Source organism: Tachypleus tridentatus, chromosome 2 (genome assembly GCF_004210375.1).
Source record: "Tachypleus tridentatus isolate NWPU-2018 chromosome 2, ASM421037v1, whole genome shotgun sequence".
NCBI classification, from domain to species: domain Eukaryota; kingdom Metazoa; phylum Arthropoda; class Merostomata; order Xiphosura; family Limulidae; genus Tachypleus; species Tachypleus tridentatus.
The window spans coordinates 149,758,200-149,782,603 of record NC_134826.1 but is presented as its reverse complement, the minus strand read 5'-3'; the positions used below and the strand labels follow the sequence as shown (position 1 = coordinate 149,782,603).

At 37.1% G+C, this 24,404-nt stretch overlaps 1 protein-coding gene across 5 annotated transcripts in view; it reads left to right on the top strand.

Moving 5' to 3' along the window:
• Positions 1–24,404, top strand: part of LOC143245343 (pre-B-cell leukemia transcription factor 1-like) — a 245,463-nt gene that overhangs the window by 104,863 nt on the left and 116,196 nt on the right. The window contains exon 1 of one of the 5 annotated variants that reach the window (XM_076491586.1): positions 20,948–20,969. The exons of the other annotated variants lie outside the window; for them this stretch is intronic. Coding sequence (XP_076347701.1) covers positions 20,963–20,969 — 7 coding nt within the window. The 5' untranslated portion in view covers positions 20,948–20,962. Of the gene's footprint in view, positions 1–20,947; positions 20,970–24,404 lie in introns of those variants that run through there. 5 annotated transcript variants of the gene reach the window in all.

Sequence of the window (24,404 nt, the reverse complement as noted above, 5' to 3'; positions counted from 1 at the left end):
GGTAGGTGTAGTTATTACAGTTCAGACTGGACCCTTTTTAATTGTAGACTGCTAGGTAGGTGTAGTTATTATAGTTCAGACTGGGCCCTTTTAACTATAGAGAGCTGGAGAGGTGTAGTTATTACAGTTCAGACTGGACCCTTTTAACTATAGAGAGTTGGAGAAGTGTAGTTATTACAGCTCAGACTGGACCCTTTTTAACTATAGAGAGTTGAAGAGGTGTAGTTATTACAGCTCAGACTGGACCCTTTTTGACTATAGACTGCTAGGTAGGTGTAGTTATTACAGTTCAGACTGGACCCTTTTTAACTATAGACTGCTAGGTAGGTGTAGTTATTACAATTCAGACTAGACCCTTTTTAATTGTAGACTGCTAGGTAGGTGTAGTTATTATAGTTCAGACTGGACCCTTTTTAACTATAGAGAGTTGAAGAGGTGTAGTTATTACAGTTCAGACTGGACCCTTTTTAACTATAGAGAGCTGGAGAGGTGTAGTTATTACAGTTCAGACTGGACCCTTTTAACTATAGAGAGTTGAAGAGGTGTAGTTATTACAGCTCAGACTGGACCCTTTTTAACTATAGACTGCTAGGTAGGTGTAGTTATTACAGTTCAGACTGGACCCTTTTAACTATAGAGAGTTGAAGAGGTGTAGTTATTACAGTTCAGACTGGACCCTTTTAACTATAGAGAGTTGAAGAGGTGTAGTTATTACAGTTCAGACTGGACCCTTTTAACTATAGACTGCTAGGTAGGTGTAGTTATTACAGTTCAGACTGGACCCTTTTAACTATAGACTGCTAGGTAGGTGTAGTTATTACAGTTCAGACTGGACCCTTTTAACTATAGAGAGCTGGAGAGGTGTAGTTATTACAGTTCAGACTAGACCCTTTTTTAATTGTAGACTGCTAGGTAGGTGTAGTTATTATAGTTCAGACTGGACCCTTTTTAACTATAGAGAGTTGAAGAGGTGTAGTTATTACAGTTCAGACTGGACCCTTTTTAACTATAGAGAGCTGGAGAGGTGTAGTTATTACAGCTCAGACTGGACCCTTTTTAACTATAGAGAGTTGAAGAGGTGTAGTTATTACAGCTCAGACTGGACCCTTTTTAACTATAGACTGCTAGGTAGGTGTAGTTATTACAGTTCAGACTGGACCCTTTTTAACTATAGAGAGTTGAAGAGGTGTAGTTATTACAGTTCAGACTGGACCCTTTTTAACTATAGAGAGTTGAAGAGGTGTAGTTATTACAGTTCAGACTGGACCCTTTTTAACTATAGACTGCTAGGTAGGTGTAGTTATTACAGTTCAGACTGGACCCTTTTTAACTATAGACTGCTAGGTAGGTGTAGTTATTACAGTTCAGACTGGACCCTTTTTAACTATAGAGAGCTGGAGAGGTGTAGTTATTACAGTTCAGACTAGACCCTTTTTAATTGTAGACTGCTAGGTAGGTGTAGTTATTATAGTTCAGACTGGGCCCTTTTTAACTATAGAGAGCTGGAGAGGTGTAGTTATTACAGTTCAGACTGGACCCTTTTTAACTATAGAGAGTTGGAGAAGTGTAGTTATTACAGCTCAGACTGGACCCTTTTTAACTATAGAGAGTTGAAGAGGTGTAGTTATTACAGCTCAGACTGGACCTTTTTTAACTATAGACTGCTAGGTAGGTGTAGTTATTACAGTTCAGACTGGACCCTTTTTAACTATAGACTGCTAGGTAGGTGTAGTTATTACAGTTCAGACTGGACCCTTTTTAACTATAGACTGCTAGGTAGGTGTAGTTATTATAGTTCAGACTGGGCCCTTTTTAACTATAGAGAGTTGAAGAGGTGTAGTTATTACAGCTCAGACTGGACCCTTTTTAACTATAGACTGCTAGGTAGGTGTAGTTATTACAGTTCAGACTGGACCCTTTTTAATTGTAGACTGCTAGGTAGGTGTAGTTATTATAGTTCAGACTGGGCCCTTTTTAACTATAGAGAGCTGGAGAGGTGTAGTTATTACAGTTCAGACTGGACCCTTTTTAACTATAGAGAGTTGAAGATGTGTAGTTATTACAGTTCAGACTGGACCCTTTTTAACTATAGACTGCTAGGTAGGTGTAGTTATTACAGTTCAGACTGGACCCTTTTTAACTATAGAGAGCTGGAGAGGTGTAGTTATTACAGTTCAGACTGGACCCTTTTTAACTATAGAGAGTTGGAGAAGTGTAGTTATTACAGCTCAGACTGGACCCTTTTTAACTATAGAGAGTTGAAGAGGTGTAGTTATTACAGCTCAGACTGGACCCTTTTTAACTATAGACTGCTAGGTAGGTGTAGTTATTACAGTTCAGACTGGACCCTTTTTAACTATAGACTGCTAGGTAGGTGTAGTTATTACAGTTCAGACTGGACCCTTTTTAACTATAGAGAGCTGGAGAGGTGTAGTTATTACAGTTCAGACTGGACCCTTTTTAACTATAGACTGCTAGGTAGGTGTAGTTATTACAGTTCAGACTGGACCCTTTTAACTATAGACTGCTAGGTAGGTGTAGTTATTACAGTTCAGACTGGACCCTTTTTAACTATAGAGAGCTGGAGAGGTGTAGTTATTACAGTTCAGACTAGACCCTTTTTAATTGTAGACTGCTAGGTAGGTGTAGTTATTCTAGTTCAGACTGGGCCCTTTTTAACTATAGAGAGCTGGAGAGGTGTAGTTATTACAGTTCAGACTGGACCCTTTTAACTATAGAGAGTTGGAGAAGTGTAGTTATTACAGCTCAGACTGGACCCTTTTTAATTATAGAGAGCTGGAGAGGTGTAGTTATTACAGTTCAGACTAGACCCTTTTTAATTGTAGACTGCTAGGTAGGTGTAGTTATTACAGTTCAGACTGGACCCTTTTTCATTGTAGACTGCTAGGTAGGTGTAGTTATTATAGTTCAGACTGGACCCTTTTTAACTACAGAGAGCTAAAGAGGTGTAGTTATCACAGTTCAGACTAGACCCTTTTCAGCTTCAGACAGCTATATAGGTGTGGTTATTACAATTCCAACCACACACTTTATAACCTCAGGTAGGTAAGTGTAATTATTATAACTTAGATTGCATCCTTTGTGACTTAATTATAATTATTGTCATTGAGGTTGCATGCTGGAGTGAAACACCTGTGTGTGATTATTGTAATGGTATATTGTACAAAGGAACTAAAAAGATATAATTGAATCTTGACACGTTATGGTTATAAGAGAGTCAAGTGAGGCCCTGTGGTTATTGTTTCATTAATGCTCTTATGACAAACATAAAAACGCTGTGTCCTGTGGAGGTGGGGTGTCAGTACAAGAGTGGTGGTCATATTTTATTATATGTTTAAGTATGATTGGGCAATGTGTGATGGATGCTAGGTGGCTGGCTTTACTTAAAATTGTCCCGTGCTGGGAAAGCGGCAAGTCTTCGGATTTACAACGCTGCAATAAGTTGTTCGATTCCTCTCGGTGGTCACAGCAGCTAGCCCAATATGGCTATTACAGATGGCTGGCACGTGTAGCACATTGTGTAGCTTTCTGCAAAATTCAGCGAACAAGCTGTAAAAATACAATACTAGCTAGAAAGTAGTGTTAGGCGTTTTCTCAGTTCAGTGTTATCCAATTCAAGTTTGTAATGTTAGTCTGAAACGTTTTCTACGCTTTATATATATACTCTTCAAAAACGAAACGCAAAAGGCTAAATATGAGACATATTGTTAGCAAGTTTATTCCGAGTAGTTCTGTATGACATGTGTGAAACTTTTCAAATTCACTGTTGAACATTCAAAGTCTGCAAAGGCGAAGTCCACGCTCACTAGGTGAAGTTTAACGTCAATAATGAGTATGCCCCCGTGAACATCAATAACTGCTTGGCATCTCCTGCCCATGGAAGCAATGAGATGACGAATCACAACCTGTGGAATGGCTGTCCACTCAGCCAGCAAAGCTGCTGCAAGCTGAGGTTGAGTCTGCGGTTGTGGTTGTCGCCGTCGCAGACGTCGGTCCAACTCGTCCCAAAGATGTTCGATGGGGTTTAAATCTGGTGATCTGGAGGGCCAGGGAAGAATGTTGATGTTGTGATGTCTCAAGAAGACAGTGGTGAGTCGGGCTGTGTGAGGACGGGCGTTGTCATGTTGAAAAACGTCGTTGACGTTCACCATGATTGGTTGCACATGGGGCCTAAGAATCTCGTCGACGTATCGTTGAGCGTACGGTTTGATCGGAAATTGTACGCAGCCCTGGTATGGTTGAGGCAGTAGACGTCGCAGTGGTGGTCCTATCCCGAAGGTGACGTAACCGGATGTTGCGATCTTGTGCGGGCATGGTCACACGAGGTCTGCCAGATCGTGGACGGTCACGAGTTGATCCATGTTGTTGGTGACGATTCCATAGCATTGTGATGGTGCTTGGGTGGACATTCACAGCTCTGGCAACATGTGATCGAGATTCGCCTGCTTTCAAGCGACCAATGGCGTTGTTGCGTTGTGCTTCAGTCAGTCTTGGCGTAACTGTATTGCGTGGCTTAACACTGAGCTATGGAAACCGAAAACCCGTCACTTTTATAGGAATTTTGCACATGTTGCATTTGCAGAACATGCAGATCTCTCAAACAAATTTATTGGACACACATGCGTTTTGGCAAAAAATCCGATGTTTTCCTCCGTTTTCAAAGTGCACAACTTTTATTGTCATTTTGGTCTGACAATCAGTGCCTTAACACGTGTAACATCACATACTCTGAGCTTGTAACGTTATTACATATATTTCTCTCAAAATAACAAAAATATCATTTTGCGTTTCTTGTTTTGAAGAGTATATATATTGGTAGCTCACAGTGTCATTTTTAGTCACTTTGGAGTAAATCACAGCAATCAAAGTGTTACAAGTTGATGGAGAAACATGGTTCTATTGAAAGAGGATATTAATATGCTGCCTTAATAATATGGACATAGCCATAGGTTAAATTGGAACCGGCCAGTTCTTGCAGACATTTGTGGATTTATCGGCTATAAACGTTCTTAGATGAACGTGGAACAATTTTAAACTATTTTCCACAGTTCAAGCAGCTGAAAAACAAACCGTCTGTCGATTCTAGCTCATCATATTCGTGGGTAGTTGTTACGAGACTAAATCGTGTCTTCGCAACTCGCAGCCGTTTCAATACAAACGGCTAGAAATGGATTTTTAACTTGCATATAACATGGAAGGTTGTTGTTGTTTCTTTTTTAATTAAGCACAAAGCTACACAATGGGCTATCTGTACTCTGCCCACCACGGGTATCGAAACCCGAATTTTAGCGTTGTAAGTCCGCAGACATACCACTGAGCTACTGATGGGGCAACGTGGAAGGTTCGTTTTATTCGTAGCAAGGCACTGCAGTTTGTCAGTTTCAGCCAGGTCACATGGATATGCTCATTTGGAGAGAAATTGGAACCAGATCGAACCCCACGTAGATGCTTTTATGTGGTGATAAAGGAAGTACGTGATACTAAGCCTACCACACCCTGTAATTGTACCACCGATGACAAACTGACCTTCTGAAGAGATCCGCTCAAGCATGAGCCCAATGGATGGTAAATCTCTCCTTTTATCATGTTAAACTGGTATCCAGATTCCTTGAAGAAGAAATAATAGACAAAATGGAGTGAATTTGTAGACATACGCTCCACTCGGCGTGGATTGTATGCTCTAGGAAGATACGTTGCATCTTGTATATTAACTCGAGGTACTGAATTTATCTTGGAAACAGTAATTTCACAGGATTGGTCCAGGATATCTTAGGACCTTATCAGCGCTCTGAGTTCAAACGTAAAACATTGGAGACAAAATACTCTTTCTGTTCCTAATGACCATACACTTCACGTTCAAGTGTTATGAACTGTAAAAAAATATATAAGACCATATATATCAGTTGTTGATTTACAAATGTAATTTCATTAGTCAAGTAGGTTTTCGGGTCATCGTGTGCCTAATTTGTATGAAAAACGAGAATGTTCCTGTTATTTTATGATGGTGTATTTGACAACCACCCTGTAACTGTTACTATAGACTTCAGTTAGCTAGGACTGTATAATAGCTGTTGTGAATCATATTATACAGTTCGGAGTTATGTTCAGTCAGATTATGGATATTTTCAGGGTTCACTGTTAACATATACAGACATGGCTTTAATATATAGAGACATTAATATGTCTACAGACCTGACATTGACATATGTAGACATAACATTAACAAACATAGACTTGATATTCACATACGTAAATATGACACTGATATATACAGACATGATATTTCCTGGTAGTCAGTAGATTATTCTTACAATACATCATTATGATACATTCATAACATGTCCATAGTCCGAATTGATATGTTCAATCTTCACAATCAAAGCATAGGTTGTAAATTTACTAACCATCGAATTTATTCCCAGTGTCTACCTACCAAAATACAGACATATCTTAACAGTGAGATTAACTTAACAATTGTCAACCTACCAAAATACAGACATATCTTAACAGTGAGATTAACTTAACAATTGTCAACCTACCAAAATACAGACATATCTTAACAGTGAGATTAACTTAACAATTGTCAACCTACCAAAATACAGACAAATCTTAACAGTGTGATTAATTTAACAATTGTCTACGTACTATAAAATATACACATCTCTCAACAGTTGGATTAATATAACCAATGCCCACCTACCGAAATACAGACATCTCTCAACAGTTGGATTAACATAACAATTGTCCACCTACCAAAATACAGACATCTCTCAACAGTTGGATTAATAGAACCAATGCCCACCTACCAAAATACAGACATCTCTCAACAGTTGGATTAACATAACAATTGTCTACGTACTATAAAATACAGACATCTCTCAACAGTGAGATTAATAGAACCAATGCCCACCTACCAAAATACAGACATCTCTCAACAGTTGGATTAACATAACTAATGTCCATTCTCCGAAATATAGATTTAGTATTTGCCGATTAGTTTGAGGAAGTCATCAGTGCGGTACGCAGTTTCTTGTTTTATAATCAAGCAATTGACAAAATTTCTCGATTTATTGGGTATTGCTTAAGGGTTACATGCCCAGGCTGTGAATACGAGGTTTCATGGTTTCTGTTTCGTTTCTCCAAAAACTCGATTTTCATTCACTTTGGAGTCATGGATACGCTTAAGTGCGACAGTTAAGTTCCAATATTCAATCAGATAAAAGCAACCCAAGAGGTAACAGAGGGCGCTATTGACTAGCTGTCTTCTCTCTCGTCGTTTAGTTCAAAATTAGGGCTAAATACAGTTAGTTATTGTGTAATGTTTTGTAGAAATTTGATATAAATAAATAATTTTACTTTTTAGTATGATAAAATATTAATGTTTTTTTTTGTGTTTTCATGTGGTGAAATATTCTTTTTTTGTGTTTTCATGTGGTGAAATATTCTTTGTTTGTGTTTTCATGTGGTGAAATATTAATGTTTTTTATGTTTTCATGTGGTGAAATATTAATTTTTTTATGTTTTCATGTGGTGAAATATTAATGTTGTTTTGTGTTTTCATGTGGTGAAATATTAATGTTTTTTGTGTTTTCATGTGGTGAAATAATATTTTTTGTGTTTTCATGTGGTGAAATAATAATGTTTTTTGGTGTTTTCGTGTGGTGAAATATTAATGTTTTTTTGTGTTTTCATGTGGTGAAATATTAATGTTTTTTTGTGTTTTCATGTGGTGAAATATTAATGTTTTTTGTGTTTTCATGTGGTGAAATATTAATGTTTTTTTGTGTTTTCATGTGGTGAAATATTAATGTTTTTTGGTGTTTTCGTGTGGTGAAATATTTGTTTTTTGTGTTTTAATATGGTGAAATATTAATGCTTTTGTACTTTGGCAGTAATATTCTTATCGATTAAGATATTTTCGTCGTGTGTTAACCTTAAGTTTTGATGTGTATTGAAAACTACAGTTCATTATTTTTTCTTAGCTTGATGAAGTAAAGATATTTTAGTAATAGCCTGATAAGTTGTAATATATATTAAAATGGATACTAGCATGTAGAGTCAGTTATACTTTGAACATTTTAAAATGTTTGAATCTCGTATTTCGTGTAAATACATTACTGGTGTATAAGTTTATTTCTTGTTAATTTTAGAAATGCGAAACTTTATTATTTTTATGGCAACATATGTTTTGAAAAAAAAAACACCTCTGCGTGATTTTCTTTAATGTTCTGGAATAGTTATTTAAATAAGTTTACCAGTCTTCTGAATCGTTTGTCTCGTGTTTAGTGTTATATATTTTTCCTTGTTAACGTGTGATTATGGAAGCATTTCCTGGTTAAACTGGTGGTGTTGGATTTTTTTCTTTCTTATTCTGTGATTTATTTATAATCTGCTGTCTGTTTCCGATATCGGCGTAACGCCTATTTCTACCCACTACTAGATCGTGTTTCTTTAACTTAAAGTATTCATTCACTTATATTCATAACTCATAGACCTCGTCTCAACTGCTAAAAGCTCCCATCATAGAAAGATAGTTGCTTTAAAAACGTGAGCGATGAGAGAAAATGGTTGATTCTGAGTGCTCTGCGGTTTCATCTTTTTTTTTCACATTCTTTCCTATTTCTGAGTGAAACATTTATTAAACAGACAACTTAGCTTGTGGATAAGTAAAAGGAGGCGATTTTTATTTTTTATTTGATGACAGTATCACAGCTAGTGCTGGTACTCGCCACAAATCGTCCAAGAACCTTGAAGAACTGAAGTCGATTCGAGTTTCTTTTCTCTTCCATCATCCATGATGACCCCTTTGTTGGCTAAAGTACCAGCCCTCTGCACCGAAGACGTCTTCAGCTTGGTCAAAGTAGCTCGCGAGAGACGAAATGCCAAAAACAACCCCCTCTTAATGGATTTCACATTAGAGAACGAAGCTGGCAAAAAAGCTCAGCCACAAAGCCACCAGAGAGAGCCATGGACGTGTCTGTGCGTGTGTGAATGTAAACGCTACTAGCTGTTTGAGTCTGTGTGTGCACTCTCTCTCTCTCTCTCTGCCCCTATCCCATCTTTAGTCCTTACCCTCTGGGGAAGGCTGTGTCGTTAGTGTGATTAGGTAATAATGGCTTTCCACTCCGAGGGCCGAGCTTTTATCTTCGTCTCGGTATCGGACACATTTACGAAATGTGTTATTAAAAGGAACAGAATCGTGAAGAAAAGAAGAGAAAAACACAGCAGCAGAAAATGGATGGAGAAGCTTTCAAACTGATGATTTCTCATAGTGTATGTGGTATAAACTGGGAAAAGAAATGTAATGGGAGCGAGCGTAAGACGTTTAACTTGTACTCGTTAGATTAATATGTGTATGTAAATATAAACATACACATACATACTCATGATGTCATGAAACACATGAAAAAACCAATGTGGCGGATGATTTATGTAAGGTGTAGATTCAATTAAAATTATTTGTTGCTGTTTATTAATAAAGATGTAAATATACTAAATATATATATATATATATATATTAGTTTACATAGAATGTCTCTTGTTACAACTGATTCTTTGTTATATGTATTATATAAAATATTCCAATAATAATTTATTCCTAAAGCAACTGATTCATAAAGTACCAGAATTTGGTGGGTATTCAGCTAGAAAATTCAACCAAGTGTTTCTTCCTCGTCAGAGAACCATGTTTTTTTACGTTATTACATAAAGGATTCTTGGTCAGTAGAAACTTGTGCCATTTTTTCTAGAGAACCATGGTTAGCCAAAAGGTGCTTAAATGTAATACAAGGCCTTATGCTTGGTATAGACTTTGGATATCCATGCTGAGTAGGAGCCTAGCTAGCATGTCACATCTTAGCGAATCATGTAGAGTTGGGATTTATCACGCCACAGTTTTACAGAACAACAGAATGTAGTACGTTACTACCGTAGAAAACCACGTTCAGTGGGAATGTCGTACGTTACATTCGTAGAAAACCACGTTCAGTGGGAATGTCGTACGTTACATTCGTAGAAAACCACGTTCAGTGGGAATGTCGTACGTTACATTCGTAGAAAACCACGTTCAGCAGGAAGGTGGTACGTTACATTCGTAGAAAACCACGTTCAGTGGGAATGTAGTACGTTACTACCGTAGAAAACCACGTTCAGTGGGAATGTAGTACGTTACTACCGTAGAAAACCACGTTCAGTGGGAATGTAGTACGTTACATTCGTAGAAAACCACGTTCAGTGGGAATGTAGTACGTTACTACCGTAGAAAACCACGTTCAGTGGGAATGTAGTACGTTACTACCGTAGAAAACCACGTTCAGCAGAAAGGTAGTGCGCTACTGCCGTAGAAAACCACGTTCACTGTGTATCATATTTTATATTCTTTATTTCACATATAAAGTTTCCACTTGGCTATCAACCGCCTTCTCGTAGTTTTATATTGCATATCAATCGTCTTGTTATGGTTAAACTATCACTCTTCTAAAAACTACTTTTCCTCAGTCACCTGAAGTAACCACATAACTCAGTACTGCTTGTCCTCAGGCAACTAAAATAACCACATAACTCAGTACTGCTTGTCCTCAGTCAACTAAAATAACCACATAACTCAGTACTGCTTGTCCTCAGTCAACTAAAATAACCACATAACTCAGTAGTGCTTGTCCTCAGTCAACTAAAAAACCACATAACTCAGTACTGCTTGTCCTCAGTCAACTAAAATAACCACATAACTCAGTACTGCTTGTCCTCAGTCAACTAAAATAACCACATAACTCAGTACTGCTTGTCCTCAGTCAACTAAAATAACCGCATAACTCAGTACTGCTTGTTCTCAGTCAACTAAAATAACCACATAACTCAGTACTGCTTGTCCTCAGTCAACTAAAAAACCACATAACTCAGTACTGCTTGTCCTCAGTCAACTAAAATAACCACATAACTCAGTACTGCTTGTCCTCAGTCAACTAAAATAACCACATAACTCAGTACTGCTTGTCCTCAGTCAACTAAAATAACCACATAACTCAGTACTGCTTGTCCTCAGTCAACTAAAATAACCACATAACTCAGTACTGCTTGTCCTCAGTCAACTAAAATAACCACATAACTCAGTACTGCTTGTCCTCAGTCAACTAAAATAACCACATAACTCAGTACTGCTTGTCCTCAGTCAACTAAAATAACCACATAACTCAGTACTGCTTGTCCTCAGTCAACTAAAATAACCACATAACTCAGTACTGCTTGTCCTCAGTCAACTAAAATAACCACATAACTCAGTACTGCTTGTCCTCAGTCAACTAAAATAACCACATAACTCAGTACTGCTTGTCCTCAGTCAACTAAAATAACCACATAACTCAGTAGTGCTTGTCCTCAGTCAACTAAAATAACCACATAACTCAGTACTGCTTGTCCTCAGTCAACTAAAATAACCGCTACGTCACCTGTTAATTATAACTTTTCATCTGTTTTCTAGCTCCCCCATTCCTTCCTATTTTTGTTTCTCCCTGGGGCAGCGGTAAGTCTAACGATCCACAATCAGGGTTACGATTACCCTTGGTAACACAACAGATACACCGATGTGGTTTTGCAGTGAGATAATCAATCAGTCCTTCCTTTCTTTTCTACAAAGGCTGAAGTAACTTACTAAAACACTCATTTCTTGGTCAAGACCAGTAAGTTCAGTCCTTTGAAAAATAATCAGTGTTATTACTAGTACTGGTATTATCACAGCTGGTACTAGTAGTGTCGCACCTGGTTATGATAGTATCACAGCTGGTACTAGTAGTGTCGCACCTGGTTATGATAGTATCACAGCTGGTACTAGTAGTGTCGCACCTGGTTATGATAGTATCACAGCTGGTACTAGTAGTGTCGCACCTGGTTATGATAGTATCACAGCTGGTACTAGTAGTGTCGCACCTGGTTATGATAGTATCACAGCTGGTACTAGTAGTGTCGCACCTGGTTATGATAGTATCACAGCTGGTACTAGTAGTGTCGCACCTGGTTATGATAGTATCACAGCTGGTACTAGTAGTGTCGCACCTGGTTATGATAGTATCACAGCTGGTACTAGTAGTGTCGCACCTGGTTATGATAGTATCACAGCTGGTACTAGTAGTGTCGCACCTGGTTATGATAGTATCACAGCTGGTACTAGTAGTGTCGCACCTGGTTATGATATTATCACAGCTGGTACTAGTAGTGTCGCACCTGGTTATGATAGTATCACAGCTGGTACTAGTAGTGTCGCACCTGGTTATGATAGTATCACAGCTGGTACTAGTAGTGTCGCACCTGGTTATGATAGTATCACAGCTGGTACTAGTAGTGTCGCACCTGGTTATGATAGTATCACAGTAGGTGCTTGTAGTGTCGCACCTGGTTATGATAGTATCACAGTAGGTGCTTGTAGTCGCTACAAATTGTCCGAGAACCTTGAAGAGCTTCAGTCGAGCTTTTTTCTCTTCTGTGATGACCCCTTTGTTGGCTAAAATGCCAGCCCTCTGCACTGAAGACGTCTTCAGCTTGGACGAAGTAGCTTGCGAAAGAGGAAGTAGTAAGAACTCCTCTTAATGGATTTCACATTAGAAAACGAAGCTGGTTAATAGCTCAGCCTTGAAGACAAAACAAGTTGGTTATCTGTGTGGACTCTTCATCTGGGATGTCTGCCACGTTTACTTCATATTTTGACCCAAGCTGTTAATATTCATCTGTTAGACCAAACTTTTAACGTTCATCTTTCCAGTTAAAATGTCTTCTGCCAATCCAAGTTTGTTACTTTCTCAGTGTAATGTTCCCCTACTGGCTCAACGGCACCTGGCGGCTTATAAAACTTATTGTGCTTAACTAGAAACGTTCCTAGCTCTGTCCTTAGCTAGACTTTTTAACGTTTACATCTCGAGGATATAATTGCTTTTGCATAACCAAACATCTGATGTTCATAATTTCAGCTAAAATGTCTTATATACTTACCCAGATCTCTACTTTAGCCAGACTTGTAACATCTCTTCAGGCCGGAATGTCTTCTTATTCAGGTCTTTGTCTTACACCTTTCACCTTCAGTATCGACCTCATATTATCAACAATATTGTCCCTCCTTTGAAACATGATGTCAGCCTTTGACGTGTGCTTACGTCATTGCTTCTCAAGCCGTAGAATTTCTAAAATTATTATTAAGTAATTTTTATTTAGTAATTTAAATTTATTATCAATTTAATAAACGTTTAAGATTCCAAATTTCATTTGTTTTCTCCTTGATACACACAGTAATTTCCGTCTTATTCATGGAGGGAGGGTCACCAGGCCTGTCACAGGGACTTATTTACGTGCTCTGCAAAACGTTGTAGCGTTAAAAGTGTGACCGTGAGCTGAAAACGTTTGGGAACAACTGGTTTACTTTCTTACTTTTGGATGTGGATGTTTTCTGATAATTTATCCGATAGATTCGATCAGCCAAAGTTTCTTTGGATATTATTCATAATCTTTGACTCAATAATAATAATAAAAAAAAAAGATGATAAATAACTGGGTTTAAGAATTAATAAACAGTTATATTTTAATAATTCTTTCCATAATTATGACTTGCAAGCGAATTATTGTACTTCACAACATAAATTGTGGTTCGTATAAATTGATGTAAGAATGTTCTGGCATGATTAGCCCTCAGTCAGTTTTCAGTCATAATTTTCTAGAACTTATAAAGCAATTAATGTCTTATAAATTATTTGCTTGTTTGCTTTCTTGGAGCTTTAGAGTTTCACGATAGACTACATGCGCTGTGCCCATCGCAATGATAGAACCACGAGTTTTAGCGTTATAAGCCCCCAAACCTACCGTTGAGCAAAAGAAAGCAGATTAAAAGAAACCCTTCCACAATTTAGAGATATTTTCTTTCATCAAAATCTAAGCACATTTATTCTTCTGTCTGTGTTATTAAAACAAAAATCTTTGCGTTTTGTAGCAACCTTATAAAACTGTTTCTCTCGTTGTCACGTATACACGCTTTTGGCATAAATTTAAGTGTTCCAAGGTTTTTATAAAGAATAAAAATCTGTAATTGAGTTTGTTTTTTTTTCCTTTCATATGTCACTGTTCACTTGTGTTTAAAAAAATAAAAAGACCCACTTTTGTTTTGAAGAAGCGAAAATGGTTATGCCTAATGAAAATTGATGGAAGATAAGTTTAGAGTTATCTATTTTCACTCCCACTTACACCTTCCACATCTGCACCTCCCTACTTTAATGTCCTAGGATTTGGTTGGTAATAGAAAGGTGTCATTAGAGGGACACGAGCGACTCTCCAGAAGCGCGTGCTACAAGGCACACCTAGACGTAATGTTCGATCTGAGTTCCAGCGTTCCTTGTTCATATATGGTGCCTTTCTTATATTCCTTTAAGCGGTATGTGGTTTTAATAGCAGTTTGTTCTTCGACGGTTTTGAACTGCAGCGTATAGCGACTGAATGTATCGCATCTAATATGCTAATGCTCTTCTGTTACCAGTATTACACTGCGTTAGTGTTGACGTTGATATATGGTAAATAATTAGCTCAGTCGGTAATGTTATACTGGTAACGTCGCCTCAAGTTTTACACGTCATAAGTATTTTACCTGTTATTCATTTTTAATAATGCCACTCAATTAAGATTGACTTCACTCATCATTCAATCGTAGTTTGCTTAATTTCTATAATAGACCATAGATGTCAACAACACCCTTCGCCAACTCTTGGGTTATTCTTGTTTAATAGTGAGACTATAACGCCATTGTACAGCAACGTGATGCGAACCATAAACCCTCGTATGCGCGGCCAGCGTGGTAACCACTAGACGACGCTAGGGTACTGTATAGCAGTTACGATAAAGGTTGAGTGGTATTCGTACCACACTAATGTTTATAACGACATCTAGTAGTAATACTGAATTTGAATAGTGAGTTACTTAAATGTAAGTATGTTTGTAATATGGTGGATGAATGATATTTTTCTTGTATATGGATCTGGATTGAAGTGCAGTTTCATCGGTAATCTGGTAATAAAGTTTGTTTCTCTATTAACTGTACGTCATTTCGTGATTGTCCAACGATATTGTCCCCGCTGGAATAGCGGTAAGTCTTCGTATTTATAACGCTAAAATCAGGGGTTCGATTCCCCTCAGTAGACACAGTAGGTAGCCAAATGTGGCTGTGCTATTTAGAAACATACACACACCACCTTATTTGAAAGGCCCAGGATAGCCAGGTGATTAAGGCACTCGACTCGTAATCTGAGGGTCGCAGGTTCGAATCCACGTACACCAAACATGCTCGCCCTTTCGGCCGTTATACTGTGACAATCAATCCCACTATTCGTGGGTAAAAGTGTAGCCCTAGAGTTGGCGGTGGGCGGCGTTGATTAGTTGCCTTCCTTCTTGTATTATACTGCAAAATTAGCGACGGCTAACGCAGATAGCCCTCGTGTAGCTTTTCGCAAAATTAAAAAAAAACAACCAACGATATTAGGTTAACATAAACCGTTGTTAATGTAGCATTAGTAACTGTTCCATGGCTGTTCTGTGTATGTGACTCGTTTTAGCTCGAAGCCACACACTAGGCTATTTGAGCTCAACCCGTCATAGGGAAATGAACTCCGTGCTCTTACGTTGGAAGTCCGTAAACTTACTGCTGAACCCCTCCTGTTGACCATCAGTCGATAAATTCACTGACCCAACAGGTTAAATGTCGAAGTAAAGTTTTTGCGTTTTGTGTCCCTGACCTTTATAATTGAAGTGACTTTAGTGAGACCCGTATGATTAGTGTGACCGGTTATACAGCTTCAAACCTAGCTCCAAGAGATGTTTTCCTTCCCATGGTACTACATGTGTAGATGTTTCTACAATGTATCCTTTGACGACAGTGGGCTTCGTTTGGACGTGTGCATCCTGTAACTGCACGCGTTAGGTCATTAATTACGAGATAGCTGAATATTTATGAGTGCATACTAATTAGTTCTGTGTAGTATTCTGTCATGCAAGCCGAAGATATATTTTTTAGATGACGAAGTTTACGGAAGTTGGAATTCACATCACAGTGGGAGAGGAGGGGGGAACACAGGGGGTTTTAATCTCACCAGCCTCTCCTATCTTATTCTTAAGGAGAGGAGGGGGAACACAGGGGGTTTTAGTCTCACCAGTCTCTCCTATCTTATTCTTAAGGAGAGGAGGGGGAACACAGGGTTTTTTAATCTCACCAGCCTCTCCTATCTTATTCTTACTTTATGTTTTTTGTTCTTGTTACCTCTACAGAATTCATTTTACTTAACTAATACCTCTTTCCAAAAGATACACTTTGTACACCCAGGACCCCATGTGTTAGGGTTCACTTTTTATCATTTTGGTCGTTGTGTTGGTGTAGAGTCGAAATTTTCCAAAGCAATTTGTTTGTTATTAAACCCAAAGCTATACAATGGACTACATGTGGTCTGGTCTGTCCAGTTGGGGTTTCGAAACCCAATTATTAGCATCATAAAACTTCAAGTTTCATTGAAATATTACACTCTATTGTTTTCATGGCAGAAAACATTTAACTTCGAGAAACCCAAATATTATTAAACCAAGCCATTTCACTTTCAACTATCATAACACAATTTTTTTTTCGTTAAATCAGTTTCGAGAGGCGAAGAAAAAATTAAACAGATCCAAAATAATTAATGGGTTGTCGAAATAGTGGCATGAAGTGTTTTTAAAATCAGAGGTACAAAATCTGTGAACAATTTAACACCTAAAGTGTGTTACATACGTACAGATTACACTATATTTGTACCTAAAGTGTGTTACATACGTACAGATTACACTATATTTGTACCTAAAGTGTGTTACATACGTACAGATTACACTATATTTGTACCTAAAGTGTGTTACATACGTACAGATTACACTATATTTGTACCTAAAGTGTGTTACATACGTACAGATTACACTATATTTGTACCTAAAGTGTGTTACATACGTACAGATTACACTATATTTGTACCTAAAGTGTGTTACATACGTACAGATTACACTATATTTGTCTTAAGAATATTTCCTTTCAAGTTGATTCCAAGTGAAAGTTTTATTCAAATCTGCTTTTGAGACGAAGCTTAATTTTCGATATACTTGTATTTTAGTGCTAATAATCTAGAGCTTTAGATATTAAAGTAGGTAAAAACAATCTATTCGAGTTTTTCCGCCATGAAAAACAGAAATGAGCACATATTTGTTTGTTGAAGTAAGAGGTAGGCAACTAGTCACCACCACCCACTTTGGCTCGTGGACTACTTCCAAGAAAAATTGGGAATGACAGTCATATTATAAAGTTTGGGAATGACAGTCATATTTAAGGTTTGGGAATGACTGTCATATTATAAAGTTTCTTTGGCTGAAAGGAAGAGCACGTTAAGTGATGGGACTCGAACTAAGACTCACAGATTTCAAGTCGAGTGCTCTTACCTACTAGAGTTTAATCTTGATATGATAAGGGTAGAGTTGCCTCCACCCCCAGTGTTAATGCATATTTAATTTAGGAAAACTATCAAGTCAACACAGTGATACAGGATGACATGAGGAGAGAGGGATGGACCCCCATTTAGTTTCTACTGTTTGCTCTTTTGATGTTTATTATAAAAAAATAGAAGCACAGTTTTCTATCATTTGTTATAAAGAAGTTTTTACTTCACCACTCAAATGATCATTTACCCCAGCTAGTATATATATATATATATATATGTGTGTGTGTGTGTGTGTGTGTGTGTGTGTGTGTGTGTGTGTGTGTGAAAATATTATTGAAACAGTTAAGCAGGTATTAACAACAGTAAGGTCAAACCAACCATGTAAAAACATTTTACTTGTCAAAATAACAACTACAACAGAAAGGCAGCATTTTTAATAGAGCACTAAGATACGGGCTATAGTGTCAGTTGTAAAGTGTGGCTTAAATGTGAGAGGTTGTGGGCACTCACGCATTTCTTTCCCAACTTGTTTTTTTACTCATTTTAAGTTCACACTTCATTCCTTAAGATGTGACACTAGCGAACAGAGGTTAAGACTTGTTATCCCCACAACTATGTGAGTCCTATTTCTTCAGCCACCTCCAAAACCCAGGATACCTTGTACTTCCCACATTACAAACTGTGCCCTGGTGATTGTTTAATGTATGGATCATATTTGTTTAGTTGTTATGGCTTATTTAGATTATATTGTCCATAAAAGGTTCTTATTACCCAAAGAGAGTGATTTTTGTTTAAACTGGTGCTCTAAATTATTTAGATGTTGCTCTATATTTAATAAAGGTAGAGCAAACAGTAGCAATTGAATAAAGTTTTAGAACTTTAATGAAATGCAACTGAATGCTGAATAGAATGGAGACAGAGTTTCGGCTTCCATTGTAAGGTCTTTCTCAGAAAGGACTTCAGTCCATTAAAATTCTCAAAATTACTTTGTGTAACTCTGTCTAAATGGGCTTCTTTGTTATTCTTTACTATGTGTAAACTTTTTTCCGGATAGTTTACTGTGTTCATTAACCTAAAATGGGGGCTTTTCAAGCTTGTATAAACAGCACGTGCGTGATGAATTTGCTTGTCAGATCGCCTCCCAGTAGCACAGCGGTATGTTTACGGACTTACAACTCTAGAAACCAGGTTTCGATACCAGTGATGGGGATATACCCTTTGTGTAGCTTTGTGTTTAGCTCCTGAAAAACAAAACTTGTCAGATCTATGTTATATGTTACTCTGTATATCTTATCCAAAATTACAATCAAGACAACCAACTTAAATTCCATTTAGTACATCAACACGTCGAGTATCTCGAGACAAACTTCACCCGCACGTGTTCTGCTCTTTTCCGTCATAACACAAGCTTAAAAATGTCACTCGAGTTTAAATCAGCGTCCACTAAGTACCGAGTAAAGGTATAATGCTTTGTCCAAAATAAGTGCTTTACTAACAGGCTAACTTTTGTGAAGGATGTATGTGGACAAAGATGGAAATCAATTAATAGTACCCGCCAGTATTTCACTTTAGTACAAATCAACTACGGGTATTAACTGTAAACTTCGTGAGTTCTACAGTCTATCCACGTGTTTTACAACTTTCCAACAGACGTTTAATGGATTCTGTTACGATTTAATGTTCTAATGTCCGTTCTGCAAGTCGGAGGACTTAATGTGGTGGTTTTGAAGAGAGAAAACAAAATCCGTGAGTTATGATTCTTCAATTCATAATGTAGCAAAGAAAGTTACCAGAATTATGACTCAGTTGATGGTTATATTTTAACGTTTTAAACGGTAATTGTGGAATAAACGTTTGGTCATTTTCTCATGTAGTTAGGCCCGACATGACCAGGTGGTGAGGGCGCTCGAGTCGCAATCTGAGGGTTGCGGATTCAGGTCCCAGTTTCTCCAAACATGCTCACCCTTTCAATCGTGGGGGCTTTATAATGTGACGGTCAATACTACTAGTCGATGGTAAAAGACTAGTCCAAGAGTTGGTCGATGGGTGGTGATTACGAGCTGCCTTCCTTTTAGTCTTACACTGCTAAATTAGAGACGGCTAGCGCAGACAGCTCTCGTGTCATTTTGCGCGAAATTCAAAACAAACCAAATACATGTAGCGTTTAGAACGTGCAATAAACGTTTGGATAGTCTCTCTATATTTTCTAGTCTATTTTAAATAGTAACTGTGAAACGACTTTTGAAGCTCGAAGAATAGGTTCCCCTTTAGTTTAAATACGTTTCAAACAGTAACTATAAAACCATTCTTCCATGTAGTTTAAATACTATCAATGAAACAAGAGGTTGTAGGTACAACGACTTTTCCCCTTCCACATATATGGGTAATAAACCGTATGATTACAGCATATAAAACCTCATAATTGTGACGAGAGGCAAGGTGTTGTTTGGTATCACGAACCCAAATGATTTTGTTATTATTGTTACTAGTGACTGACTACCAGTTCATCAAACTTACTTTAAAAACGAACGGTGATTCACATCAGTTAGGTCCAGTGTGTCTTATTCGTCTCAGTGTGTCACACGTTTAATACATCGTTTGATATTATTCTGTTAATAAAGATATTTTCATACACTGCACTGTATTGTGTAATTTCACCTGCTTTAACCACTTGCACCACTTGACAGTAGTGTGTTGTCTGCCAGTCAATTAGTGGGCAGTAAAATGACGTTACAAAAGGAACGTTCAATATAGTAGTTTGTGCTGTCGTGACGTCTGTTAAACGTGTGCATGCCGCGAGTCACGAGGGAACTGATGCATCCTGTAGGTTACAGCACAGCATGACATATGAATTACAAATATGTAATTTTGGTTGTGTTTACAGAACACTTTCAGGAACGCTCCTAAAAACATGTAGTTGTAGTCTATTTACTTGTTTAATTGAAGCTTATTGTACTGGCTTAATTGTAACAGAACATAATTTTTCTTTTGTGAGAATTTTTGTCATAACTATTGTTCTATGTTTTCAACAAAATCTTTACCCAGTACTCAACCACGATGTATATTTAAAGTTGAAACCTCTGACACAAAGAGCTATCAATTTAAAACAAATTGCCTTACAGATTGTAAAACGTAAAAGCAATGTTTAGTACCTATAGGTTCTCGTATTTTACAAATATATACATATTGTTATATACGCACATTATTTGTGATACAGTTTAATATAACTTGTACACAAAATAATTTTACTGCCTCGTGTTGCTAAAGACATTCACTAAGATTTCTCGAAGTATAATTATTTAGTATTTTTCAATAGTTACTAAAATTAAAATTATATTAATAAAGTGTTTGCTGGAGTTTGAATGTGCTATATCTATATACACAGATATAGATAAAACTGTTGCATTGGCTAATAACATACATTTTTTTGTCTTTGCAGGTAGGTCTGTTGTTCTACCACATGCCACTAACTAATGAAAGGTTGGTGAAATTTTTAAACGACACTGATAAAATTTCACACTAACGATTTATTAGGTTTTTAAATTCATAATTCAATGTTATTTGTAAACGTTTTTGTATCTTGTGTAATACATTAAACTTGCGTTTTCACACTTTTTTCATCTGATGTATTTAAATAGAGATAGAATTTTGAACCTTTTCATCGATTAGAACAGATAAAATTCTATAAGAGACCACAAAATGCAAAGTGTACCTGGAATATCGCATCTCATGTCCCTATTACCACTTACTGGCTGATTTCAGAGTAGGAGCAGAAAGTCTCGCTGAAATTGACCTCCTTCTGTTTCCACGTGCTTTAACTAGCTTCTTCAATTTTATTGGTTAACACGAGTTAGAAAGAGATTATAGGAATGCTGCAACCTCATCGGGTATAGTTCAAGGTTTCTTTTCTAGTAACCGAAAGACAGAAGAAAATTGCGTATTAGAGTGCATATTAGGAAATACAAGACAGTCGATATTATTTGATTATGCACATGATTAGGGGAGAGGACACAGTTTCATTGTTCATACATACGTTGCACATACAGGTATTTGTTTATTTTTCTAATTTCCCGCAAAGCTGCACGAGGGCTATCTGTGCTAGCCGTTCCTAATTTAGCAGTGTAAGACTAGAGGGAAGGCAGCTAGTCATCACTACGCACTGCCTACTCTTTTACCAACGAATAGTGGTATTGACCGTAACATTATAAAGCCCTCACGGCTGAAAATGCAAGCATGTTTGATATGACGGGGATTCGAACCTGCTATCCTCAGATTACGAGTCGAACGTCTTAATCCACCTGGTCATGCTGGGCCATATTTCATGGAACTATTTAAATATTCCCTTGGAGAATAACCATCGAATGTTTTTGCAGCATCAGTACTTCCCTCTTAAGGTTTGGTATTAATACTTCCCTCTTAAGGTTTGGTATTAATACTTCCCTCTTAAGGTTTGGTATTAATACTTCCCACTTAAGGTTTGGTATTAATACTTCCCTCTTAAGGTTTGGTATTAATACTTCCCTCTTAAGGTTTGGTATCAATACTTCCCTCTTAAGGTTTGGTATCAATACTTCCCTTGTAGATACTTCCTTCAGATTTCTGTTTTAAAATATTACCTTAACATATGTTTTGGGCTCCACCATATCATTTTACTGATACTGTTTTAAGGTGCTTCATCAAATAACCACAATTGTTCTACCCCAACGATAGTTGTTTTATGGTGTCAGACATTCATATCACAGAGAGCATAAGAAAATGTTTCTTTGCTTTTTTTTTTCCTCCAACAAATTCACCTTTGAATAAAAAAACATAAAGAAGATTAAGTTTTAATCTTTAAAAGGCACCAGAGTGCTTGTTAAAGTACGAGTCAGTAAGTCCATCTGGTCATGCGAGAATTTAATCCACTTGGATATTCTGTTCAAAGACATCTTAAAAAAAAGCATTTAATTATCTACTGTTAACGATAATTATATATTGCAACTTTACCGTTTCAGAGTTCGTTCTTTTATTTTATAAGACGAGATAATCACACCGTAATTGCACAATAATTGCCATTATCATAATCTTTCTAAATACCGTCTTCACGTGCGATTTGGTTATTTTTCTACTGACGTAAATAACTATAAGCATAGTTTCAGAAGTTGAGGGGAGAGGGGGTTCTCTGTGTATTAAATCATTATTACATTTTATTACAATGCTGATGTGATTACACGTTACCGGTCAGAGCTCTAAAATAAATTGTTCAGATTATTAACAACCGCTAGTTCTGATTTGTAATAAACAGATCTTGAGAACCGTATATAAAAACTGGTAAAACTAACTTGAGAAAAGTACTGTTGGTGTCTTCGTTTAGGCTGTATATTTATTTCAACTGTCTTTATAATAGTTTATTTAATATCTGTTACTGTGCGAAAACGCATTTTAAAATACTTTTGATAAGACAGAATGACTTAGTACGATTTCTAGGGCCGGACTTCCAGTGCTAAAATTCGGGGTTCAGTTCTCGCGGTGGGAAGATCTTGGGTGTCCATTGTATGGCTTTGAGCTAACAACAGATCACACGCTCACACATAGAAGATTCTGATGGACTGTGGGACTTGAGGTTCCGAGATTCACATTCAGCTACCACCCTCCCCTTCCAAAAAAAAAAAAAAAAGTTCCACTCTTTGAAGCCATAAGTGCATTATAACAGTGACTGTCGAATCCCACCGCTTGGCCTAACAGTATTTCTTAAAATTTGGCGGTGAGTGTTATTAACTATATGCCTACCATCTCTAGTCCGTCATTTCACAATTTGAAAAGGGTTAACTCTTGTTTAGCTTCATAAAACTCCACCGAATAAAGAAACGAGTTTCGTACATTATTTATAAAGGTTAGTACAGTTCTTTTACATGTGACAAATGTATAATTATCTGTGCTCATTACCTGCTCTGTTATTAGTTTTGATCAACGTAGCTTTCACTGATGATAACAAAATATCAATTATAATTACACTGAAGATATGAAACATTGAACGTGATTTGTTATTATATTTACACTGAAGATATCAAACATTGAACGTGATTTGTTATTATATTTACACTGAAGATATCAAACATTGAACGTGATTTGTTATTATATTTACACTGAAGATATCAAACAGTGAAGGTGATTTGTTATTATATTTACACTGAAGATATCAAACATTGAACGTGATTTGTTATTATATTTACACTTAAGATATGAAACATTGAATGTAATATGTTAGATCATTTCTTGTAAGCTTTTAAAAGTGGTTACTGTGTGTTATCTGCTACAAAACACCGGGTGGATGAGTGTGTTAGAATATTTTGATACGTGGTCTATAAAATATCTGGTGGATGAGTGTGTTAGAACATTTTGATACGTTGTCTGTAAAATATCTGGTGGATGAGTGTGTTAGAACATTTTGATAGGTTGTCTGTAAAACACCTGGTGGATGACTGTGTTAGAACATTTTGATACGTTGTCTGTAAAACACCTGGTGGGTGAGTGTGTTAGAACATTTTGATACGTTGTTTGTAAAACACCTGGTGGGTGAGTGTGTTAGAACATTTTAATACGTTGTCTGTAAAATATCTGGTGGATGAGTGTGTTAGAATATTTTTATAGGTTATCTGTAAAACACCTGGTGGGTGAGTATGTCAGAACATTTTAATACGTTGTCTGTAACACCTCTACTGGACAACTAGTAGACGTGTGAAGGAAACATAAGATGTGCTACTCTGAGCATATAATTAGATCTGATGGAAAGTTGTCAGAGATTCTGATGGTTAAAATCGAAGGAAGACGGGCGAGAAGCAAGCATGCAGGCCTGACATCAGATAATGGATTGCAGATGAGGAGGAAAGCTGGTACAGGAACAATGGAGAACAGTGTATAGTCGTTGACCCTGAG